This window comes from Lagenorhynchus albirostris, chromosome 16, assembly GCF_949774975.1.
Source record: "Lagenorhynchus albirostris chromosome 16, mLagAlb1.1, whole genome shotgun sequence".
Lineage (NCBI taxonomy): Eukaryota > Metazoa > Chordata > Mammalia > Artiodactyla > Delphinidae > Lagenorhynchus > Lagenorhynchus albirostris.
This window is the reverse complement of record NC_083110.1, coordinates 13,298,590-13,325,100: the sequence shown is the minus strand read 5'-3', so window position 1 is coordinate 13,325,100 and position 26,511 is coordinate 13,298,590. Positions and strand designations below refer to the sequence as shown.

The following is a 26,511-nucleotide window of genomic DNA, read 5'->3' as shown; positions in this document are numbered from 1 at the left end:
AGTAACATAGTGATGTTTTAACTATGAAAATGTATTGTGCAAAAACCTATTAAAAATCGATAGGGAAGTTCTGAAATATGTAAGTAAGCATTTCGACGGCATACATGTGCCTACATATTGCCCATTGGGGAAGCTTGGAGGAGGCATAAAGAGGATTTGAAAAAGAAAGTCTTAACCCTGAATGGAAATGCAGCTGAATTCATCAGTAATGGAAAATAATTAGTTGTTAGAAAATGTTTTCGAGATTTCTTATAAATGAGTTTGTGCCTTTCGCATTGGTCACTGGTCCTACTCAAATGCATAAAGGCTTCAGGAGCATAGCAATTCATAGTGAAGTTAAAGCTTCTGGAATATAAAAGTCTGACCTCACAAGAAATTCGAAGATGTCCAGGATGTATTTTTTGTGGCTAGACCATAGTACAATAGTAATCAACTAGGTCGTCGGATGTATGATCTCAGAAAACAGCCCCCTTTTTGTCCCCTGAAAAATCAGGTCAAAAGTCCGGGTGCAGCTCTTAAACGGATGACTGCCTGCTGTTACAAGGTAAAAATCCTGCTGCTTTCCACCTCTTTACATGCCGCAACCCATGGCAAGAAGTACTGAGAAAATTCCATTTGGTCTCCTAGTTACCCTCTGTGCCATTGCAAAGAGAATTCTCTAAAAGGAATCCTGGTCGAGATTCTGCTACCATCTTCTCTCTACCCTTCACCTTAAGACTGGCGAGACTCCATGGAGAAAATGGAAACAAACATTAGCCAAATGGCCACTTTTTCTTTATGTGAGGGGCTGGTCTCAGATGATTCTTGATAGGATTATAATTGACATCTAGGTTTGTTGTCAGTGTTTGCATTAACATATGTTCTTCTGCTTTGAAATGTTTCAAGTGAAAAACTTTCCCCAGTCTAAGATTCTGGGTATGGATAATTCAGATTGAATTTTCTCTTCTGCCTCATCTAATCTATTAATTGCTAAATGCTGATTAGTAGTTCTTTTGCAATCTGAATTCGTCTTACTTTTTTCTGCTTTTCTGAGCCATTGTAGGGCCTCCTTTCACAATATTTAGGTCATTCTAAGTGTCCTGAATTTATGGTCCTTTTCTAAAAAAATTTTAAAGTAATGGGGAATTTAGTAGCCAGTATCTTTGCAAGGAGTAAGAAACTTGAAAACTATTTCCTTTTGATACCATATTATTCAGTAAGGCATTTTGTTCAGATGAAATTTCCTACAAAGTTAAGGTTGATATTACTATAACATTTAAAAATATTTGGTAAGTTTACCTTTGGTGAAGAATGGCCTACTTTATTATCTATTTGACTAACATTTCATTAATAATTTTTGCTAACACTTACACCTCCTGTAACAATTTTACCTTTTTTTTTCCTATTTTTACCAATTCTGCCATTGATTTTTCCAATGGATATTAACTACAGTTTCTATCTCTGGGACTGTCAGATTTGGGGTAACTAGTACACTTAGAAAATAAAATACTAGAATTGTTTTCAGAACTCCACCACTAAAATTTAGAAATAAAATTATTCAGTGTATACTCTTGACCATGATATTTAAGTAGAAGCTGAAGATAATTTTCCCTTTGACTTATGAACTGTTTATCACTTGGTAGTTTTTCCTTATTCCTACCCTTATTTCCTGAAAAGTAATACTTTGTGTAATTACTGTATTCTTACCTGTACTATATTCTTGTCTGTGCAATGTTGTTTCTATTCTAATTTCATATCAATTCTTTAAAATAAGACCTCAGGCTTTCAAATCTTCTACATTCCTCATTTGAATAAACTCCTACTGAGTTCCAATTATGTATTAGGTATGAATTATGCTGATAAAAATCTCCTGGCAAATTATGCTGATATAAACTGTATACTTTTCATAAAGTTCAAAATAGCTTTTGATAAAGTTGTCAAATCTGACCAAAATATCATATAAGTCAGAAATACTGTGCCTCTTTCTGTAGATCAAGTGAAAGATGGCCTGTAACTGTAAGGTTATACATTCATGTCAAATGTATAATATTTATTTTTAAACTAGCTTTAAATCTATATTATTTCCCCAAACTAATAATTAGTAGCATGTATGTAGTTTCTGATGCCAAAGTCTCCACCATTGTTATTTTTAATAATTTACAATTTTATTGTCTTGATCTTTACCTGCATATATATACTTATGCATTTACATATGCATTGCATTTATATATACACATAAGTATATATATGCATATACATATACAGGTAAAGATCAAGGTAATTATATATATTATTTATGTATAATTTATATATATTTATATACACATATATACATATAAATACAGAGTAATTTCATTTAGAATTCTGCTCAAAACTTTCTTCCACTTAAATTTTTTTTAAGATTTCCGCAAATATACATCATGATTTTCCTTAAGTGCGGGGAACCAGCAAGTAAAAAATTCTTTCTTGACTTCCCTTCTCAGAATGTCTTTTATTTTAAATGTGATGGTAAAATTCTACTAAAAATGCATTTACTCAGGACTTGAAAGGCAGTGAGAGTGATTCAAGCTCAGAGGAAGAACGGAGAGTCACTACCCGAGTTATTCGCCGGCGTTTGATTATAAAGGTATCCCGAAGCCAGATCAGTATGGGGCAACGCTGTATTATTAGAACCTTCCTTGTGGTTTGGAAGATTCAGCATGCTTGGTAACTAAATGGCTCTGTATGTTTCTTTGCACATTTGAAAACTTATAAAAACAACCACCTAAAGGAAAAACTCACGTTGCATGGTAGTGAGTATTCTGTCTAGGCCTGTGTTTGACATGTGGCAGTTGTAATTTTACCCGAGAATTCTTGGCATTTGTATACTGCTTTCCTTGGAGAAGTGTTCTATGTGTGAACAAAGATTCTACCTTGGTGAGAGAATAGTTCATATCCAATGAAATGTTCAACTGAAACCCCAGAGGCTGTAATGAAGTATGAGGTAAGATAAAGACGAAAGAGAGTGAAAGAATTAAAAGGCTCCCTTCTCAGCCTTAACAGTTTTTAAGTGAAAACCAGTTTTTCATTATCAATCAATGACTAAGAATTCAGTGTTATAGCCTGGCATGGATGTATATGACATAATGCAAACCAAGCAAAAACTTCTGAAATAGGTTTTTAACTTGACTGACATACAAAAAATCAGGCTGGTTTTTTCTAAGGCTGTATTTTTAACTAGAGGAAGCAACTCTTACTGGAAGTGAAAAATGTAATTCTCCCCTGTTACAGCACAGTTGAATACTATGAATAAATCCTGATTTCCCCCACAAAGGCCTTTTGAAGCACCGACCTGACGTATGGGAGGTCCTACGGACTGCTTCTTGCAGTCTGCTGCTTGTCTCCATTACTCTGCCTTTAGAGAGATCTTTCTTGATGTTGGAATAATTGAGTGCAGAGAACTAGGAAGCCATTTTCAATACACAGTCCTTTGAATGTGGTCCAAATAACTTGAGGCTCCTTGGTTGGCAGTTCTGAAGAGAAAGAAAGGAAAGGAAATATCTATTGAAAACCATTTATCAAACTTATCACCCATTTCCAAAGTGTCAGGACACCAAACCAGAGAGGTAGGGAAGTTGGCTTAGGTATCCAAAACTTCTTAATCCTGCTGCTTGTACTTTTCTTGTAGATCAGATGAAAGAAGAGAAGAAAATCTGCCAAATCTGCTCTAGTATAGTTTTTCTAAGACTCTGGAAACATCAGGGAAGAAAATAAGTCCTTGTCTAAATCCTAAATTATCCACAAATCAACCTTAAGCTCAATAGGGGCCATGAAAAAAAAGTATGAATCACTTTGAAAATTCCACATGGGCAATCCACATTACTTACTGTTATCTAGCATATTTGCAAGCATTTGGCCTATTTATGAAGTCCTCATAATCAGTCACCTCCCACACATTTGCTGGGATTAGGGGGAAGAAATCTTTAATTTGGTTTTTCTGAACATGTTAAAGCCAAACTCTGTTCAGGCTTTGCTAGTCCCATGATTAAAATATTACTTCTTGAAGACACTAAAGTGAAACATCTAGAAAAAGCACACCAGACATACTGTCTTGTAACTTGCTTTTTATGCTTAACATATGACATACTCATGTTGCATCAACTTCACCTCATTTCTTTCTAATAGCCGCCCAGTGTAGAAGTTGACTCCTCTGTATATGACAGAAGAAAATAAACATAATCCTGCATAGGCAGTGGGAGAAAGCGTAGAGAAGTTTTACTCTGGGGAATACTAAAACAAAACAGCAGAAGCATCAACCCCCTCCCTAGGTCAATGAGGGTTATATCTTTTGGTCTCCTATAATTCTAGAACATGCATTAGCAAGTTAGCTTTAAAGTAATTTTGTTAGAATGAGTTATTTATATATTTAAGCTTAACATATAATTATATATATTAACATTTTTATTAAGAGCTTAAGTTTAAAAGACTGAAATACACTGATGTTATAGGCTTCATAAAACAGAGGAGACTGTGTTCTCTTCAAATCTTCACTTCTTGAAGTCAGTGTAATTTTAGGGAGGCTGAGTGGAATCATCAGAGAACGGGTTTCATAAGTGGGGAGGGCATTGTATAAACAATGGAATCACTTAAACAAGCTTTGAGAAATGTCTTTCGTATGTGACAGAGAAACCAAAAGCTAAAGGATAGCTACAATTATAATTGGAAGCTATAGGTGTAAGAAAAAATCTTTGTCAATTACATACGTAGAAGTCTTTCTGGTTAATATTTTTCTGTTCAGATTTTGGGGGCAGTTGAAAAAGATCACATTTCTGTTGCCTTTTCTCTTTATTCCATATGTTGGTACCTTTTTAATGTAAAAGAGCTCGAGACTGCAGTACTACGCGGTAAATGTGACATGGGATCCATCTCTGTCAAAACACATAAAATGAGAGTGTTAGGACCTAAAGGAGTCATTGAGACTAAAATTACTTCTTTTCCTAGATGACAAAAACCAAGGATAGGAGATGAATTGATTTTCCCAAAACCACACAGCTGGGCAGTAACAGTTCTGAGACCAGAACCTAACCCCTGGTCCTCTAGAGGAGTGCCTTCTACCTGCGTTTTCCACGATACTGTATTCCGTCTCGTCCAGAACAAACTAAAAAGGAATAACTTTTCCTGGACTAAATTAGGCACTTGGCCATTGAGACTTTTCCGGTGGCATAGGAGAAGGCAGCATTGAGCCATCTTTCCTGGAAACTATTTGGTGGGGCTAGAATGCTAGGAATTTGACCTACTTCATGGAGGCTGTCCAGCCTTGGACTGAACCAGCCACAGTAATTCCCCTAGCACTTAGAATCCTAGAGCAGAAAACTATTTGGTGGTTATTCCATCCTTCCCAGAGCTAGCTTTGGCCAGGAAATGTCAGTGAAAGCAGTAGATATATTCAGGATTCCATTATCACAAGTCTAGGCAAATCTGTGTTCTTAGCCATTCAACTAGTATAATAAATGGAGTGAAAGTAGAATTTTATGATTTTTCTCTTTAATTTCACATGTGGATTCATTCTTTTTTATGTTTTTATATTTTTACATTTAATATTTTCAAGTCCTTTAAGAAATGAGTCAAGTTAACAAACTCTCCCATTTGCTTGCGTATTTTTAAATTTTATAAGCATATTCATTTATGTCTATATTATATGATAATATCACAGTGGTTTCAAATGCTTGGAAGCAGTTTAAATTGACCAGTCCCTATGAGCTTGTTTACATTATTTGCTTAGCAAATGCAGTGATTACAAAGGTAAAAACTTTAAACTAACTCAAACCATTGTGAAGTTTGATTAGATTCAAATAACTGAATTTTTACTATATAGTTCAACTATGTATATATATATATATATATTTTTTTTTTTTTTTTTGCGGTACACGGTCCTCTCACTGTTGTGGCCTCTCCCGTTGTGGAGCACAGGCTCCGGACGCGCAGGCTCAGCGGCCATGGCTCACGGGCCTAGCCGCTCCGCGGCATGTGGGATCTTCCCGGACCGGGGCACGAACCCGTGTCCCCTGCATCGGCAGGCAGACTCTCAACCACTGTGCCACCAGGGAAGCCCTCAACTATATTTTTATTTCTACTTTTGAGCGTTTTTACTGACTTTCAAAATAAGGGTTTACGTGTATGTTTCCCCCCATCAAACAACTCAAAAGTACAAAAAGTTCAATCTATCCATTCCACTTCCCATTGTTCACAAGCTTCAGATAACCATTGTTATGGAACAAGGTAACTATTGTTCACAAGCTTCAGATCGTTTTATATACATATACCAATATGTATGTGTATATAGAATATACATGTGCTATATACATATACACATACATCCCCAGCAAGTGGGTTTCTCAGAATACATATTGCTTAGTAATCTGCTAAGTTTATGTATATAGTTTCTCTCATCTCATTTTTTTGAAAGTTCAAGTTTTAATGTTGTGTACATCGAAGGAAATTGGTACATTTCATGTTATTTTTTCATTTTATTCAAGAAGGAGAGAGGAATAAAAATTATAAAATGCTATGTTTCCAGCAGGGGTCCAAAGGAAAGTACAGTAGTCTTCACAAAGGTGGCCACCAGGAATGATACTGTGACACCATACGTACTGTAATTTTCCTTTGAAATAGGAAGAAAAAAGTGCGGGTAGGTGTTGCCAAAAATAATACCATCACCAAAACTAGCGGGGAAATTTTATTTACTTAAAAGTACAAAGGTTTTCAAGAACTTAGAAACTAATTAGAGATTATTTTCTCTCATTAAAGAGAGGCCCTAAAGACCTCTCCTTGGTAACACCTGATCTCCAATGTACCTGACAGAATTAAAGATAGATGAAATTTTTTTTAATGTACTTTGTGACTCCTTACGAACTCTCCTATCTATCCAGTCAACTACTATCTAATCCACTCCCTCAGTTTAGTGAGTTTCTACATAATCATATATCTTATTTTGACCTTATGTAAAGCACTAGTTGACTATAGTTAGTGCCCATTAAGACTAAGAGAAGTATCTTCACCTTTAATTATACATAAGCAGTATGAATTTTCAGTAGGAAATAATGAAAATGCCCACATACCACAGCAGATCTCAACAACCTATATGGCTTGTTATTTATAACTAGGGCTTTGCTTTTTTCTAAGGCTATTAATATAAATCAATGTACTTAAATGTATTCGCTATGCTTATAAAAATACCCACTTCACATTTCAGAGACTGTCTGCAAATTAATTGGCATCTTTCCCCACCAAAGGGTCAATTTATAACATTCGTAATAGTATACTATTTTAATGGATTTTCCTGGGATCCTGGAATTGTCTTAACACTCAAAGAGCTAGAAATGTGCAAGAGTTAGTTCAAACATATCTCACTTATACATGTTTAAACTATAGTGAAACTTTTCATGACCCTTTTTTTGGCTTTTCTGCTGTCTTTAAGCCTTTACTTGTAAAATAAAATGAAATTGTTTTCTTTCCAGGTATATGAAATCAACCATAGGAAACATAAATAACACTCCCATAAGAACGTGTTGCAGATTTTAGTGCATTCAGGCAGGAGACCTCTACATTTTTCCAATTTCCTTCCCTCGCTTAACTGTGCTAATTGAAACTAATCATAGGCAAGGTTCAAGGTGAACCTTGAAGCAAACAAGAGCAGCAAGAAACATCGTGTTTTATTTTCATCTCATCTTTATACCACAGTGAGGTAAAATGAGTCAAATATCCCACCCAGGACCTATGAGCCCACAATCTGTAAGAATACAAAGTCACTTTGTAGAAAGAAAAAAGAACAAAAACAGAATTTTGTTAGCAAAACAAGGTAGTGTTTCAGTCTCTACTCTGTTATTTTAAACCACAACTGCCTTTCTACTGGTTGTGACATAAAACAATCATAGAATTTTCTCACCATTGGCTGGCACTGACAAAATTAACAGAGCTACTACCTTTCCCATGACGATAACACTGAAAGGGTTAGAATCCTGGCTCTCCCAGAAATGCAGCTGTCTTCTTTGTGATTTGCCATTTTTCCTAAAAAACCTACAGGTGTACAGTAACTATAGTACACAGTACTATAGCACTGTACAGTTCACCTCTTCAACAAAAGAAGTATGACTAACAAGTCAGTAGGTCTCTAGAATGGGTCTGCACTTAAGATGTTTGTCCTTGTTCCCCAAAACTGTAAGTGAGACTGACCTAAAGTTGACACCAGTGAAGAAGGTAATGTGTTACAAATACAGCCCTATGTCTGCTCTCTCAGTGGTTTTCCTTATCCTACAATCATAGAGCTAATAGACATTAAGGAGCCATCTAAATCTACTGACCTGCCTATTAGCAGGAAAATATGATGCCACTTGGCAAGTTAAGAATTTATCCCATTTTTTTGTTAACTCACCAGAGGAAGATCCTTGACAGTTTCCCCTTCTAAATCAGATAGCAGTCACTAACTGAAAGGCTGTCGTCTTACATTCCTTTAGTAATTAATCAGTCATCACATAAGACTCATTCACTTGATAATATTCTGAAACTATGTACTTCATCAGACATTAATTATTCTCATTTACAACTTATGAAAGGCTCAGTCTGAAAAAAATAAGGTTTTCTCTGTACTCTGAACTTTTCTCATAGTATTTGAAAAAATATTGCCTTTAGTAAGGAATTTTTAAATTTAACAAACTAACAAAGGGTGATTAACACCCCAACTAAGGTGCTACCTCAATTCAAATCAGACAAAAGGAAATCCACCAAAATGAGAGATTTCGTAGGACTAATGAAGAAACATTATCCAAAGTGAAATGATCTAATTAGAGCTCTAATCGTTAGCTAAATCTTTTTTCAACAAATGAAACCTTTTTGTTTGTCTGTCTATGTATAACTGTATTCTGTGATTACATATTTTCAAATTCTTCCTTCTTGGAGTTTGTTGCTAACCATCATTCTTGTACATACTTGAGGTTTAATGCTTTGGATGTTGTTGACTGCTAAATAACCATCCATGGAGTCAGCCTTTTCCCCTGGCCCTGGAATTGCAAGTAGAGTTTATACTTTCTTTTTCTAAAGTGCCACAGAGCATGTGTGTGGTGTATGGAGTGATGTGGAGATCTATCCATCTAGTATGTTGCTAATCTCTATGCCACATCCTTTAGGGAGAGGAAGCAAAAAACCTTCCTGGTGAATCAGTCACAGAAGAACAGTTTACTGATGAAGAAGGCAACCTCATCACCAGAAAAGTAATCATCACTGGGGTTTCATGCTTCTCTTGGGGTTTAGATTTTCTACTATTTGTTTGCTGTAGTGTCACCTCTTAAAATAGAAAACAGGAAAATCTCTCCTTTTCACTATTGCTTCCTACAGATCACTCGGAAAGTACTAAGACGAATTGTTATCCCACAAGAGAGAAAATATGATGACGTGGTAATGGAGAGGGACTGTCGTAAAGAAAGTAGAGAATAAAAGCTTTGTGAACTCTCTAGAATAGGCTGCTAACAGGCTGGCGTCTGCAGTGTGGCAGCTTGAAGCATTTGCTGCTTTTGACATCTTGTGCATTTGATCAGGGTCAAAGAAAAAGATTTTCCTTCCTAACATTCTTTAACAGTATATACTCTTACTATCTTCAGAGTTTTCACAGCGATCATTTCATTCATGGAGGTTGGAACATGCCGGTTCGAGCATGGGAGACAAAATTAAAAACCCTCTGCCACCACCAAACCCCTCGGCCATGCCCCACCCCTGCCCAGTGCTTTACCTGCAGCCTACTTGGGACCCGGAGAGAGAGCACTTGTTTCCAGCCAATGCACAGGGTTTAACTAAAAGTTAGAATGACAAAAAGCTCGTCTCAAAATCCTTACATCTAATCTATACATTTTCTCTTTCCAGCATATTCGACAGGGAAATGTGAATTCCCCCATCTTAACCTGAGGCGGATTCTCCTCTCTGGGTTAATAAGAGCCCACTTCCACTGTGCCAGTTAAAGAACTAAAGTCATCGCTGAGCAGTGTAACTCAGCAAGTGAACCTCTAGCTCCCACAGAAAACATCTCTGGTTATTTTTCATTTCTTTCCCTTTCTCAGACCTTTACCCTTTTCATTTAAAAAACAGATACTTCAATAGCCTGTGTTTACATAAGAAAAAAGTAAACTGAAAATTTCTCAGAAGGAGTAAATCAGAAAATTGGAAAGGCTACTGTGTTTTCCATTATAAAGAGGGTAAAAGCTGAGTATCTGTGCAACCACTTTGCTCTCAGAGAAGTGTGTCCTTGGTGCTTGGTGAAGACAGGTCTTATTTTATGGAAAAGGGATGCCTGCTTGGTCTGGAGTAAGAGGACGGGCTTGGTAATTCCACAAATTAAAAAGGAAAAAGTCTCTCAGCTCAACAGCATTTCCATGGTCTTTAGTTCATGATTAGTGCTTTACTGAGAAATTTCAGTCTCATTACAACAGATTATTTAACATTCTGCTGGCTTAAAAAGGCATAAATTATAACTTACTAATATTTTTATAATTGGGGTTTGAGTGCCTTGAGAGTTTTAGTGATGATTTCTTCTAGTTTTACAGGAACTGGACAGGCTGTCCAGTTGTTTGAGTGATCACTAACCTACTGAATTATTGTGACGTACAGTAACGTATTCCTTCTGACGGTGCTCTCCCACTCGCCCTGATGCTGCTGAGCTGTGTGGTTAAGGCAAATAGATTATATTTGGGGACGTGAAGTGACAAAGTACTTGAAACTGTGTTTCGCTTATCCTAATCCAGCCTCAAGGGACCAGAATGGAAACTGCTTTTTAACGAAAACCCTTTCACCATGAAATCTTAACGTGTACATTCCTTTTAAAGCAGGGAGAAGGTTATAAGATGAAGACGAAGAAAGAAATCCGGCATGTGGAAAAGAAGAGTCACTCATAACAGTAAATGGTCAGTCAAGGTGGTAAGTGTGCTCTTATCAACAACAGTAAGACGTAACTTCCTGTGAAACTTCTAATTTCACCAAATAAGTGATTCCATCCCCCCGCCACCCCCTTCCTCTCTTTTTCACTGAATTGCAGCTTTGAATATCCAACAAGCAGTTGGTGGTCATTTTCATGTTCATGTACACGTACATCTGCACACGAAAACCAAGGTCTCTAGCTCACAGTCCATAAACCTCTTCACAAATTAGGAATTTAAATATAAATGATGGTTGCAGAAGCAAATGTAAATAGTGATCTTGAGTCTTAAGAGCGAAGGCTCAGTATGAAGTGCAGTAGCATTATTCAATCTAACAGGAAGACTATTTGGCAACAAACAGTTCATACAAATGTATTTGGAGATTTGTATTGACCAGCTTTTCACCATTTTACCACAACAGCACCTAAGAATATAATTTTGGTTGAAATACAGTGGTTGCCAAGCTTAAATGAGCAAAATCCCTATATCCTACTTCATATATTCTGTATAAACCAAAGCAAATGAAATAGGAGGTTAATGGCACTGCTATGTTTTCTAAGTTAAAATGTTTAGTGAGCTTTGTTTAAGGTTGTCTGAACTTTTCTTCACGGAGAAGGATATTTTCCTCTAACACTGTTTTCTGAACTTTGTGCTGTTTCTTTCTATGTAGCTACAATTCAAAAGCCCATTGATAGAGCTTTGAAAAGCTCTGTGTAAGTCTGTGAGGTAAAGCAGGATGAGTCCTTTAGGGCTGCTCACCAACAGTTCTCCTAGCCCCAAGTAACAAAGAGCAAACAGATCCCAGTTTCCACTTTCACTCATCAACTGTTCCCCAGTTACCAGAATCCTGGTACTTGGAGTGCTGCTGTAAGGAATTGAGAAATCACAGAGTCTCACTGCCCCAAATTTTGTATGCAAGGTAACTGTAACTAAGGCCCAAAGAAATTCTTAATCCCTCCACCTCCAAAAACAGCTTCTTCTTTATTTATTCACTTAAAGATTTATTTCCCTTCCTCTCTGTGACGCTTTCTGCCTAGGCACTGGGAAATCATCTGTAAACAGCACTAGGGAGGTACTGGCCCTCGCTGACCTTACGTTTTGGAGATTTAACGGTAGTCAGTCACTTCAGTATTTAAGGCATTGAGAAAACTCCTAAGAACTGCAGAGTGCTCTGGAAGTAACAGTATTTACTATCCATACGTACTCTTCCAGTGTTTCAGGTGTACTCTTCATTTAATTCACTTGGATCGGTGCCTTTATCATCCCCATTTAACAGGCCCCAAATTGCCCAAGGTCACCTAAATAAAAAGTGGCAGAAACAGGATACAAACCCTAACAGGCTGCCTCTGAAGCCCACACACTCAACCCTGTTAACTGGAGATCTGACCTGGTCTGAGGGTGACAGGGAAGGTTTCCTTAAGAAAATGATGCTTGAGATTAGTTTTAAAGGATGAACAGGATTCATCTGGATGAAGGGGAGGAAATTTGATGGTGTTTGGGGTAGCCTCCTAGGCACAGGCTCTAGCGTTCTGCAAAGGCCAGAACTGGGAAGAAACAAGAAAGGAGAACAGGTCGGTGTAGCCTGCAGAAGGTTTTGTCATTGTGTCTGGAGAGGTAGGAAAAATCGGAATATCCGGGCCTCATAAGCCTTTTTTCACTAAAAGTTTAGGTTCTCATCACACACTCTAGCTGCAGGGCACAGAATGAATTGGAGGTGGCAATAATGGATGAGCAGAAAACCTATTAAACTACTGAAGATGCTGTCTTGGGCAGTAAGGATGGTAAGAGGTAGGCTGACTCGAGAGATAGCGACATGAATTGCTTTTTGTCAGATGACAAGGGTGAGAGATGAGAAAATTAAGGATGACATCAGTGTAGCAATATCTAGAATGAACCCACCCATTATGCGTGTCTTACAGCTGAATCTGGTAAAAGACATATACAAGATTTTTTTAAATTGAGGTGTAGACGATTTATAATATTAGTTTCAGAGGTACAACACAGTGATTCAAAATTTTTATAGATTATACTCCATTTAAAGTTGTTATAAAATATTGGCTATATTTCCCTGTGCTATACAATATATCCTTGTAGCTTATTTATTTTATACATAGTAGTTTGCACCTCTTAATCCCCTACCCGTGTCTTGCCCCTCCTGCCTTCCCTCTCCCCACTGGTTAACCACTGGTTTGTTCTCTATATCTGTGAGTCTATTTCTGTTTCGTTATATTCATTTGGATATGTTTTAGATTCTACATATAAGTAATAACAGAGTATTTGTCTTTCTCTGACTTCTTTCACTAAGCATAATACCCTCCAGGTCCATCCATGTTGTTGAAAATGGCAGAATTTCATTTTTAATGGCTGAGTAATATTCCATTGTATATATGTACCACATCTTTTTTATCCACTCCTCTGTCCCATTTGTTTATTTTTGCTTTTGTTTCCTCTGCCTTAGAAGACAGATCCAAAAGATTATTGCTACAATTCATGTCAAAGAGTATTCTATATTTTCTTCTAGGACTTTTATGGTTTCCAGTCTTACTTTTAGGTCTTTAATCTATTTTTAGGGTTTTTTTTTAATATGTTGTGAGAAAATGTTCTAATATTATTCTTTTACATGTAGCTGTCCAGTTTTACCAACATCATTTATTGAAGAGACTGTCTTTTCTCCATTGTATATTCTTGCCTGCTTTGTCATAGATTAACTGAGCATAAGTGTGTGGGTTTATTTCTGGGCTCTCTATTCTGTTCCATTGATCCATGTGTCTGTTTTTGTGCCAGTTCCATACTGTTTTGATTACTGTAGCTTTGTAGTATAGTCTGGTCAGGGAGCATGATAACTCTAGCTCTGTTCTTCTTTCTCAAGACTGCTTTGGCTATACAGCAGATTAATAAAACACTAAGCATGATTTTGCAGTCTTAAATTGCTGTTTAAGCAATTCTGATAAATTAAATAAAACTAGAAGAGGGCTTCCCTGGTGGCACAGTAGTTGAGAGTCCACCTGCCAATGCAGGGGACACGGGTTCGTGCCCTGGTCCGGGAAGATCCCACACGCCGCAGAGCAGCTAGGCCCGTGAGCCATGGCCGCTGAGCCTGCGCATCCAGAGCCTGTGCTCCGCAATGGGAGAGGCCACAACAGTGAGAGGCCTGCATAACGCAAAAAAAAAAAAAAAAAAACCTAGAAGAGACTTTAGTCAGCTTTAGTATGCCCCTAAAAGTTTAGCAACTTGTTCAGTAATAGACTCAGACTCTGGGTGGGACAGAACCAAAAAGGTTATCGACACCAGCTGAGCCATTTTTCTAGAGTAATATATATCTAATATCTATGAATAAATGATACCAAAAAATATATGACAGTGCTGTGCTTCCAGGGTCCTTTAGAGTGAATTAATACAGAAATGACTAGGTCACTAAATGTACAAGAGACTTTAAGATGATAAATAATCCACCCTGTAAAGCAGTTGGCAGGGCCTTGGCTCACTTGCTACACCACTCAAAGGACAGAGAAACTCACTAGGAGAATTCATATGAATGTGAAAATAGCTTCAGCATAAAGCAAACTTAATGTGTCAGATGGAAAGAACAGTGATTTGACTGCAAGCCTCATTTTACTCTCCAGGGTGGTATTTGCCTTTCATAAGTGAATTTAGGAAATGAGTCCAAGAAGACTGCCTGGAATTCCAGGACACTGAATGTGTGCTCTGGAAAAATCAATTTGCAAGTATATTGAAAGTTCTTATGGCCCTGCTGGCTTTTTTTTTTTAAAGAACAACTAAGCACATGGAATGTGACCCAGTTTCACTGAGTCTCAGATGGTGACATCAAAATTTTTATTCTGCATTTTTTAACCAGTTGAATTTTGAGCTATCTGAACCCTATACCTGCTTTTCTTTAATACTGAGTCACAGCCATCCTATTTTTAATGTAAGGGAAAAGCTGATGGCTTAAAATAAGTATAAAATTTATACGTAATATATAGTGATTTATAGTTTATAAAACGCGTTTACATTTTTGTCTTATTTAATCCTTCAAACAAGCCTCCAGGAAGAGGAGACCGATTTTGATTGCTGCCTTTTACAGATGAGGATACTATGGCTTGGAGAGGTCATCTGACATTTCTTCTTTCAAACAGCTGTGACTGGAAGAACTAGGACTTGGCCTCAAGATTATTGACACTTCACCTAGTGTCCGATTCCACTAAGCTGTCTTTCTAAAATTAGTTAGAATAATAATAATAATAGTCATATTCTATAAAAGATTACTGTATGCCAGGTACTAGGTAAGATCATTACATACATTACCTCATATAGTCCCCAAAACAATGCTATAACATAAGTACTATTATGTCTTTTTTAATAAACAAGGAAACTGAAGCTTAGAAGAATTAAATGAGTTACCCAAGGTCCTATAGTTAATGAGCAAAAGGATAAAATTTTAACTTAACCAGAGCCTAGCTCTTAACTATTACTCAAAATAATAGTTGAATAGTACTTGATGATTATCAGAAACCTAAAAGCAAATTTTGAATCAAATTTACGTACAAACGCAAACTGTAGTTAATTTCTTCATACAATACACAGTGAAAATACTCATTTTGGTTTTGTTTTTTTAAATAAAGCAAAACTTCATAGCCATAACCTTCAAAAATACCATTAGAGAGCTGATTAGTGAGGCTGTGACAACGGAGGTACCCCAGACACACGATGGAAAAGACTGGAACAGCTGTACTGTAAACCTCTTTTAGGGAAATGCTCAGTATCTCACAGCCACATGGAAGCCAAGAGCAGCAGCAACAGCACGAGGCTTGCCGGGGGAAACACTTTATCTGAGGCCAAAAAGTTGACTCATTTAATTCACGCCTTTTAAAAAGGACTTGGCCAGCAGTGTGAAGAAGAGGCGAGAGCGACCCCTGGACTGGCCAAAGCCGCGCGCCACTGAATCCCCGTGTCCAGCGCCTACGTCCCGCCGCCGTCACCACCATGCCCAAGAGAAAGGCTGAAGGGGATGCTAAAGGAGATAAAACCAAGGTGAACCACAGAGAAGACCTGCAAGGTTATCTGCTAAACCTGCTCCTCCAAAGCCAGAGCCCAAGCCTAAAAAGACCCCTGCAAAGAAGGGAGAGAAGGTACCCAAAAGGAAAAGGGGGAAAGCTGATGCTGGCAAGGATGGGAATAACCCTGCAGAAAACGGAGATGCCGAAACAGACCAGGCATAGAAAGCTGAGGGTGCTGGAGAGGCCAAGTGAAGTGTGCATTTTTGACAACTGTGTACTTCTGGTGACTGTACAGTTTGAAATACTATTTTTTAATCAAGTTTTATAAAAATGCAGAATTTTGTTTTACTTTTTTTTCTTTTAAGCTATGTTGTTAGCATACAGAACACTTCATTGTTTTTTGGGGGGAAGAGCACATGTCACTAATAGATTGTCTCTGAAGCTGGATTGACAGGGGAAAGAAACACCTTTCCCATCTGGTTTTGAGAGACTTCCTCCTGGTTCCCAGGAAGGAGGGGTTCCTTGATGTTGATACACAGTAGCCACCTTGGCACAAACGCCTTGTGGTGTGGAAAAACTAAAATTAGTTTTTATGTCCTCTTCTCCCTCTCCACCTTCAGCATAGACTTGACTCTCTTAAACCCAGAGACCTGCTGGAACCTGACCCCCCAAAGTTGGTTACCAGTATGTCAGGCAATCTGGACTTTGCATTGTCACCACTGAGATGGCGTCCCTCAAAAGAGCAGCGGCTCCTTTTTTAGATTGTAGATCTTCAGATTGATACTTTTGCCATTTTCATTTCCATTTCCTGAAAGTCAGGGTCGGCTTGTGAAAAGTTGTTAAACATACTAAATGTGAAGTGTCAACCCTCACTCTAAACTTGCCCTGTTCAGAGCATCACATGAAGACTTCATGGGGTTTTATAGTGGCTTTCTGATTTTGGCAGTCCATTGCAAAAGGGAGTTTGAAAGTTGTATACTGTTAACGATTGTCTGCCCATGTCCTGCCTGAAATACCACGATTGTTTATGAAAAGTATCTTTAATAAAGCTGGATACAGTTTGGAAAAAAAAAAAGGACTTGACCTTCCACCTTGTTTAGAGCGAAAAGGCTAGTAATAATATACAGTGGTGAATAAAACCTCCACGGCCCCTGCCCTTCTGCATCTCTCAGCATGCAAGGGGGAAAGAGATGGAACATGAATTGTTTAAGGGCTAAAAATGCAAACTCCAAGATCCAATGGAAGAGTAGCACAGAAACATATTTAGACTTGGGGGCTGGGGAAAGTCCCTCGGAAGTCATGACATTTATGCTAAGACCTCGTAGGTGGTGCCAACAATGTAAAGAATGGGGAGAAGGAGAAGAGGACTCCAGCAGAGAGTACAAAGTGTGCAAGAGCCCTGAGGCAGGAAAAGGCCTAACACGTTTGAGGAAATGAAAGAAGATTAGTGTAACAGAGCCTGATGAGCTGGTGGGGGGTGAGGCAGGCCCATGATGAAGTGAGAAATGCCTCATCATAGGCCAGAATATAGGATTTGGATTTCATTCTAAAAAAAATGTGAAGCCTTTGAAAGATTTCAAGCAAGAGTCTGACCTGATGTTTTACTTATTTTTTTAAGCACACCAGCTATGTAGAGAAGGATTGGAGGGAAAACAAGAATAAACTGAAGGAGGTGAGCTAGGAGGTTATTGCTGTAGTCCAGCTAAGCCACCATGGTGGCAGGGCTAGGACCTGGGCAGCAGTTTTAGGAAAGTCAACAGTATCTGATGGCTTGGGGTTAGGATGGAGAAGAAGGGTTGAGTCAAGGATGATGCCTTGACTCAAGGTTTCAAGGGTAAGCAGGTGGGCGGTGGAAAAAGAAACAGGATGGGTTTTAAGAAGAATATCAAGCACTCAGGCTTTTGTCGATACACAAGTCTGGAGCTTTGAGGAAAGGTTGGACTAGGCGTATAAAAATGTGAGTGTTATCACTAAAGAGGTGAATACTGAATATCAGAGAAAGGGAACACCAGAGAATAGGTGTGATTACCTAGGGAGAAAGTGAAAGTGAGCAAAGAAGGGGCTCAGGATCGAGCCCCAAAGAACAACATTTTGAAGAGGAATAGAGAGCTGTAAAAGGTTGCCTCTGACCTCTTCCTTCCTAGAGATCTCCAAGCTGTGCTAGCTCCTCTAATCTATAATCATATTCAGCCTCGGCCCTCTAGTATATACTTTTAAATTTTTTTCATAGCATATTCTTTTCTGAAGATATTTCTAATCTTACTTTTATTCCTTTATGCATTATAAATGTAGTTCTCTCATATTCTGTGTATAATAATTCTAAATTGGAACCCAGTGCAGGACTGTTTCTGCTGGTTCTTGCTCATTTTTTCCCCTGTGCCCCTGGTCCTCTAGTATATTTGTTTGGTTTTACCCAAAATATTTTAATCCATGCAGTTTAGTATCAGTGGATGAAAGAAACTTTCCTATAATGCAGATTAGCTGATAAGCTTTTGTAAATAACTGACCATGCACATTTAGAGCCCCTTTACTTCTTAACTTTGTGACACACACTGTGTAGGTGGTCGGGGGAGTCCAGCATTGAAGACATTATCCTAATATCACTCAGCCATTAAAAAAAGAATGAAATAATGCCATTTGCAGCAACATGGATGGACCTAGAGATGATCATATTAAGTGAAGTAAGCCAGACAAAGATAAATATCATATGATATCACTTATATGTGAACTCTTAAAAAAAAAAAAAAGATACAAATGAACTTATTTCCAAGACAGAGACTCACAGACATAGAAAACAAGCATATGGTTACCAAAGGGAGGAGAGGGGGAGGGACAAATTAGGAGGTTGGGATTGATATATACACACTACTGTATATAAAATAGATAATCAACAAGGACCTACTGTATAGAACCTGGAACTATACTCAATATTTTGTAATAACCTATAAGGGAAGAGAATCTGAAGAAGAATATATATACATATAACTAAATCACTTTGCTGTACACCTGAATCTAACACAACATTGTTAATCAACTCTACTTCAATTTTTAAAAATATATTAAAAAAAAAAAGACATTATCCCCAGCATCACCACTCACTTGAGGGCATATAACTGTACAGTCTAGTCCAAGAGGCAAACATGATAGTAAGTTACACAAATCAAAGCACAGAGCTATGATAAAAGATATAAAAATATCGCTAGGAGAATCCACTGGAAGATGTAGTAAACACCAATGGAGGAGATCCTGCAAAGCTTCTTGAAGTGCATATTTGAACTGGCTTTTGAAGAAAGGGTAGGATTTAAGACTGGGCAGTGTGATATGTGCTATGCTCAGGAGTTTGGCCTTTATCCCAGAGACAGTAAGGTACCACTGGAAGTGTTGTCGAAGGAGAATAATACAGTCAGTTGGGATTTAGGTAACCCTAGTGGTAGGAGAGGGAGTTAGTGGTGAGGAGAGTTTGAACACGAGGACCCCAGTTATGAGACAGGATGAGGGCCTGATCCTGGGCAGAGACGACAGAAAGGAGAGGGCTGATGTGAGGGACATTTCAGAAGTATAACAACCAGATTAATTCCATAGAGGGAGTGAGGGTTGTGATCCTGTGTGTAACTACTAACAAAAATATAGAAGCTAAGAAAAGGAAAACAAAATTCGGGACTGAAATAGGTCAATCTGTAGTGCCTTAAATATTCGTCAGTGATGAGGAAGAGAAATCTGGGCTAGCAATCTTAACGTGGTTACAGAAGTGGCCTGAGTGAACGTAAATCACACGCTTACTAGCTGTGTAAGCTTAGCCAGCTTATTTCACTTCTGTGCCTTAATTTCCTCGCCTCTATTAGGATAAGAGTAACATATCTCACAGAACTGTCGTTAGAATTAAACAAGTGAATCCATGTAAATCACTTAACAGTGACTGGCAAGCCCATAGTAAGCCCTCAGTAAATTCAGCTATTATTAGTAGTGCTAAGAGGTGGGGGCAGGAAGATAAATCAGGAGCTTGGGATGAACATATACACACCACTGTATATAAAACAGGTAAACAACAAGGACCTACTGCATAGCACAGGGAACTCTACTTAATAGCTTGTCATAACCTGCAATGGAAGAGAATCTGAAAAAGAATATATATGTATATATAACTGAATCACTGTGCTGTACACGTGAAACTGACACAAGATTGTAAATCAACTCTACTTCAGTTCTTTAAAAATGATGTAGATTTTTTAAAAAGAGAGAGGTGAGACAAGACCCGAGACTAGCACCCGAAGAGCCTGGATTCAGGAGGCCAGTGGACAGAGCAGCAGCCGCCAGGTGTGCTAGAACACAACGGGGGGAGAGGTCGGGACAGCAGCAGCGCTGAAGTCCTCTGCGTGTCACGTCGGTTTATAATTCAGAACACTTTCAATTATTTCCTATGACTCGTTTCTCACAGTAGCCCTGGGAAATCATGAAAATAGGTATTCTCATTCCTCTTTACTAAGGAGAGAGAGCAAAATCGCCGAAGCTATAGTTAATAAATGACATGTTTGGTTTGTGACCTAGACCTCCTGATTCTGCTTCCAGGAAGTCAGAACTATGGTCTGAATTGCTTCACTCCAGATTCAGGACCCTGCCCTCCAGAATCTTTTCCAGAATCCATCTGAAGTAGATAATGTTTTTATGTAGTGTTTTTCATTTTTCTTTCCCTTTAAAAAAATCCCTAATTAACCAAAAGCAGGGGTCTAGAGCCAGGTGGCTTGACTTCCAATTCTGGCTCGCCCATGTACTAAATGTGCCACCAGTATAATAGCTGTATGGCTCTATATTTTCTTATTTGTAAAATGGAAGAGATAGTACCTCGCTGTTATTAGGATTAAATGAGTTCCACCTTAGAACAGTGCCTGTTAATAATAACAACATTATTAGTTGTACTACTAAGTTAACTATACAACTTTATTAGGGTTATATTTTTCTTCTATAGCCAACATGTACATCAGTACTTTACCAGTAATTACTTTTCATTTTTGTAAAACTGGCCCTGTGACCTCAGATATTTTTTTAATCACAAGTCACTAGAAAAGAACAAACAAAAATTAAGTCCCACTTATTGGTATTAGTTGAAGAACAAATCTACACAAACTGGGAATTATTTTTAAATGGTGCAGTAGTTTATTATGATTACATAAAGTAGTTAGAATTAATGCTTAGGAAAAAATGTTTTTAGCTCCATGACTTCCTTAAGAAGAGAGAGAGAAAAGGAGAAGGAAAGGAAAGAGAGAGGTGGGTTAGGAAGAGAACTAGAATAACAAATTCTCTGTTCTCAGTGGGCTATAGGGAAGGCATATCAGAAAAGACTTTCCTTAGGGCATAACACAGCTAAGTCTTTAAAGATGAGTAAGAGTGAGCCTACAGGGACTTCCCTGGTGGTCCAGTGGCTAAGACTCTGCGCTCCCAATGCAGGGGGACTGGGTTTGATCTCTGGTCAGGGAAGTAGAGCCCACATGCTGCATGCAACTAAAGATCCTGCATGCCGCAACTAAGACCCAGTACAGCCAAATAAATAAATAAATATTAAAAAAAAAAAAAAGAGCCTGCAAAGGTGGATCTCACTAGGGAGAAGATAGACCACACTTTCAAGGAGATGGCATTTGAAACACACCTGAAGAGTAAAGAGAAGGTAGAGGTAAATGAAGATGACAGCAGGGGATTATAAGTGGATAATGAAATCGTGAGCAAAGAAAAGGAAGTTAGAAACCAACGGGCTGATGACTGGCCTGTAGTCTAGATCCTCTAGACCCTCCAGTATGGTCTGTGGACCAGCAGTATCGCCATCACCTGGGAGTCTTGTTAGAAACGCAGCATCTCTGGGCTCACCCTGACTCCTCGACCAGCATCCACATTTGAAGATCCCGGGGTGATACGTATGCACTTTAAGCTTTGGGAAGTGCTGCTCCAGAATGTATCACTGGCCCTTAATCTTGGCCGAACATCGGAATCATCTACAGAGGTTTTTTGGTTTTCTTTTTTAAGTGTTTGATGCTGGGCACTACCCCCAAGAAATTCTAAATAAACTGGTAAGGGAAGTGGCCTGGACACTGGGATTTTTTAAATCTCCCCAGATAATTCTAATGTGTACCCAAGTTTGAGAAGCAGTGGAGATTGTCAAACAGTGCTTTTCAGTGGAGAGTATGGTCATTAAGCATGAAAAGGTTTATTGGGATGAACTGCAGAGCGCTAAAGGCGTAAGGGGGTGTGTGTGGAGCGGGGGGGGGGGGTTGTTGGTGGGTTTGTTTTAGCTAGCCACTAGGGGCTAAATACCACCAGTATGTGAACCTATAGAGGAAAGGTTGGTTTTAACCTGAATATATTCCTGACTTGAAAATGTGACATGGAAAGTACAACATTCATCTGTGAAATATAACCTGAAATATAACCATGAGAATTCGATGAATAGCTGTTTTTCTATATTTTAAATGTTTCTTAAAATTTTAAAAAATGTATAGTGAAATGACTAAATGGAACGATTGGTTTTCTGCCTTGTTTTCCACTACATTTGGGTTTGAAAAGCATGAAAACCCAAGGACAGATTCCTCCATGCAAATGCTTCTCTCTCAGATCCACTGTCTAAACCCGGAAAGAGAAGATGACTCAAATTCTATTTCTGAAATGTCATCTTGATGGATCCTGCCCTTGCACCTTTCCATCAGATGGCGATCTCATCACAGTTTATACACTGTCAGTATTCTGTAACAGGTCCACAGCCAGTCAGCCAAAGCGCTCATGCTTTTTGTGCAACACTGTACTTGGTATAGGCTTTTGCCCAGTGAATAACCTTCCTGCACCCCGTGTAGCTGGGGCCTACACACCCTGATTGCGTGACCAAGAACAAGAGAGATTTATAAGGGCAAGTAACACCCAACCCTTTAAACTATCACCCACATTATACCTGAATATAAATGGGCATAATAGTTTTTTTTAATTATAGAAACATATCCACTATTTCTAGAAAGATAATGTTCGCGCGCATTGAGGTGCTAAGAGAAAGACCTTGCTTCTTATTGCAAGATTAATTGGGAAGCTGGACTGGTTTTTGGAAGATGAAGCAAAACAAAAAAAGTTCAACTGGGCTGTAGTGATGACTGCACATCTATATACATTTACTAAAAATTATCAAGCTATATATAATAGATGAATGATATGGTATATAAATGATATATCAGTTAAGCTGTAAAAAGTTGGGGGGAGGGTCAATTAGAAAAAAATTGCTAAGAATTCTCCCTAAGAAAACAAAGTGAGATCACCAGGGTAACATTATCATAGGAGCGTCTGAGAAGCCTGGTGCCTGGAAGGTTAGGAATAGATGGTAAAAGCAGAGGTGAGAAAATCCTGATCTTCTTACTCGGATTTGCACATTCTCTGGGACATGGCCTGCCCAAATGAGTCACTTTCCTTCTCTGGAACCTCTGCAGAGTCATGGGAGTGGGGCAGGTGTTGAAATCACCCCAGAAGGAATTGATACTTTGATATTCTTGGCTCCAAGCTTTAGTGACCTGGGGCATGGAGGTCAGTGCCACTTTTAATACAAAAAAGGAAGGCAGGACCATGGTGGGGCAGACAGAGGAAGTGCTGTACTAACATGTTTACAGAAGCCAAGGTAGCCTGGGTGACCCACCTTAAAGGGAAAGAAACTTGTCTGGGGTAAGTAAGAAACCTCAAGGTCACTGAGAACACTTTTAGGCCCCAACAGAAGCAGAATTCTAGAGGTTCTCCTGGACCTGCAAAAATAGTCTGTTGCATGTATGGGAGTGAACAGGGTTGTTCCCAAAATTCATCTTGCCTGACTCGCCTTTTCTCTAGGGCCTATGTCTTGTTCTCGGGCAGGCATTCAGGTGTCACCCTTTCACACTGCTGGGGAGGAAGGGACATACGAAGGAAGAACTTTGTTTTATGGAGGAGGAGTTCCTACCAAGAACAATACTGCACAAGAGTATGAAAACCTCTGCCAAAGGATGTTGATTTATTTTGACTTATTAAGACTGGCTCTGAAACACTGATAACTTTATGCAGGTATTATCCAGTAGGGCAAGATGTTCTTAGTGGAGTGTCCATGAAAAAGCTCAAATAAAATTGATTTATCCTGTCATGACTGACATGAGGCAGGAGAAGGGAAGGTATTCTTTGCAATGGCAGAAGATAGTCTTTCATTTGAATTTGCATATGGAAAAGCAATTTCATAGTAAATGAAGTAAGGACACTGTTCTCCCTTCTTGAAAGGCTGCATTTTGCAGGGTGAGAGGTTTACCATTACAACATAGAGGCATGACCGAGATGCTGCATCCTGACTCCGTACCCCTGGCCCCGTGTGCCCTTGAAAACCCCAGACATTTGGATGGAAATCTCAGAGCACCTTTGTCAGCCTCCTTACTTCACAGATAAGACTGAGGCCCAGAGGTCTGCAAATGGCTTTCCCCAGTACCTGAGTGAGTGACCTGAGCGTCAGAGACTTCAGAACTAGAAGAGGATCTTTCCGACTCCATCCCTGAAACCCCTAATACGGGAAACGATCTTCTGTGGAGGGGACAGGGTCACCCAGAGAAGGTCATTGCCTTCCAAGAGCTTTCTAGCACACTTCAGGGCTTTGTTCCCTGAGGCATCTAGCAAATCGCCTCAGTCAAAAGTATGTTAAACCACCCCATTAAGAAGTCGAGGGCCCCCATTCTCTGAGGCATTTCTGCTGAATGGCAAGGAAGATTTTGGCAAGTTCTTTAAAATAAATAAATAAATAAAAGGAAGGGGGGGGGAAGCTAAACTCACCACCTATTGTTTCTCTATCCACAGGATCATATTGTTTTTATTGCCAGTATTGAGAAATTCATGGAAGATAAGTCAGCAGGAAGTAAAAATTTACGGAGAAGGGTGTGTGTGTTTGCTGCTTCCACACATTAATGGCATGATTTTTTTTTTTATGCACAAAGAAAAAAAGGAAAAGAAAACCACCCACATTTTAATTTAGCATGAGCCAATTTACAGAGCATGAAAATTCACTTTCATTCCCAGGATTGGCACGTGTGCAATTAGCAATGCAGTGTATATACGAGAAGCCATGCTGTTACCAGTTTATCTCAAGTAATTTGGTGTCATTTACAAAAGGAAGAAATTCCTGCCGCCAGAAGAGACAGAAGGAGATGGAATGATCAAATCATGGAGAAACACTAAAATTACTAAAAATCCACAACAGCTCGCCTTATTTTTCTTGGACCCAAACTGTCAGGGTATAAACACTATTTGTTTCTTTTTTAAAACATCTATAGTTTTGCTGTAAATAATAACACTGTATAAATTCTAACAGAAAAAATGGAATAAATGTCAATAAGGCACTGCCTCTTAGAACACAAAGAGAATATTGCAGATGCATTTAACATAACGGGGGTCTCAAGTGACTTCACCCCAAAAGAAGGAGGAGGGGTGATGGGTAGGGGGATCTTCACCGATTCTTGTATATTAGCAATTATAATGTTTGTATACGCAAAACTGCTAGCTTGATTTTAAAAAACAAATCTTTAAAATCTGCTGCAAATTTAAATAATTCCCAAAATGAGGAATTCTGTAGTTCTGTGAAAAAAATTTTTCTTCAGAATACTAATATTTTGATGCATGTGTATCACCTTATTTTGATTAAATCTTTTCCAATTTTGCAAACACTACAGTATACTGCAACACAGAAGATTTTATCTGTAAACACAAAGCCCTTCATCTAATATTTGTTGCTATTGCCAATTTTTCAATGAAATGACCTAAAAATGAAAAAAAAAACCCTATACGGTAGTTGCTTTAGGGGGAGGGGGGTGCTGGTAGTGCTTAAAAGGGTAATGCTTGCCGCTTTAGAGGTGGATGGTGCTCATAAGAGGCCCCTGTCAGGGGTATTTTCAGTGGACTGCACAGAAATTCTTAGCTAGTAGAATGGCAGCACGCTGTAAACTTATTCCTGTATCGTGTACTGGCTGTAAGATGTAGACACCTTTCAGTAAGCCAATCATTTGTAACCATTCTAGCCATGTCATATTAGGTTAATAAGGCTGCTGTGTTTTAAAGGGCATTTTTATTTGGGTTTTGGTGAAATTCTTTAATTTGTTGATTATATTCATATAAAATCAGCATTTATTGACACATAGCTCTAATGACATATGTATGAGAAACCATACACTGGATGACCTAGTCGATTATTTAAGCATAAAATAAATTGTGTTAAACTCTTCACCTATCTGTGCTCTACAGTGTCCTTGTGTTCTCTGGCAAAAGGTAATTGTCTTAACTCCTTGTCACTTGGCCGCAGCCGTCTTCCTCACCAGCCCGTTTCGTGCCTCTGCCTCTGTGGTCACTAAAGAGATAGTCCCCAACATTCAGTCCTGCCCTGCCAACTCCCAACTTAACACAAATTCTGTGCATTTCATTGAGAAGCCAACAATTACAGACTGACTGACAAGTGATCTTTGCCCACAGCTGGTATGAGCTGCCCCCCCAAAACGTGGAGAATTGGGGCTGTAACAGCTGGCGCGTACAGAAGTTGTACAAGAGCACTTCCAGGAACCATTCAGACAGCAGCTGTCTGTAGCCCA

The 26,511-nt window shown here is 38.6% G+C and overlaps 1 protein-coding gene and 1 pseudogene across 1 annotated transcript in view; both read left to right on the top strand.

Annotated features, from left to right (window-relative positions):
* ANK3 (ankyrin 3) overlaps positions 1–26,152 on the top strand; it is a 329,557-nt gene extending 303,405 nt beyond the window's left edge. The window contains 2 exon segments of the mRNA XM_060126942.1: positions 10,827–10,917; positions 24,734–26,152. Of these exon segments, the coding sequence (XP_059982925.1) occupies positions 10,827–10,895 (69 nt within the window). The 3' untranslated portion in view covers positions 10,896–10,917; positions 24,734–26,152.
* Positions 13,539–16,982, top strand: LOC132507259 (non-histone chromosomal protein HMG-17-like; annotated as a pseudogene).
* Positions 26,153–26,511: the final 359 nt, after the last annotated feature.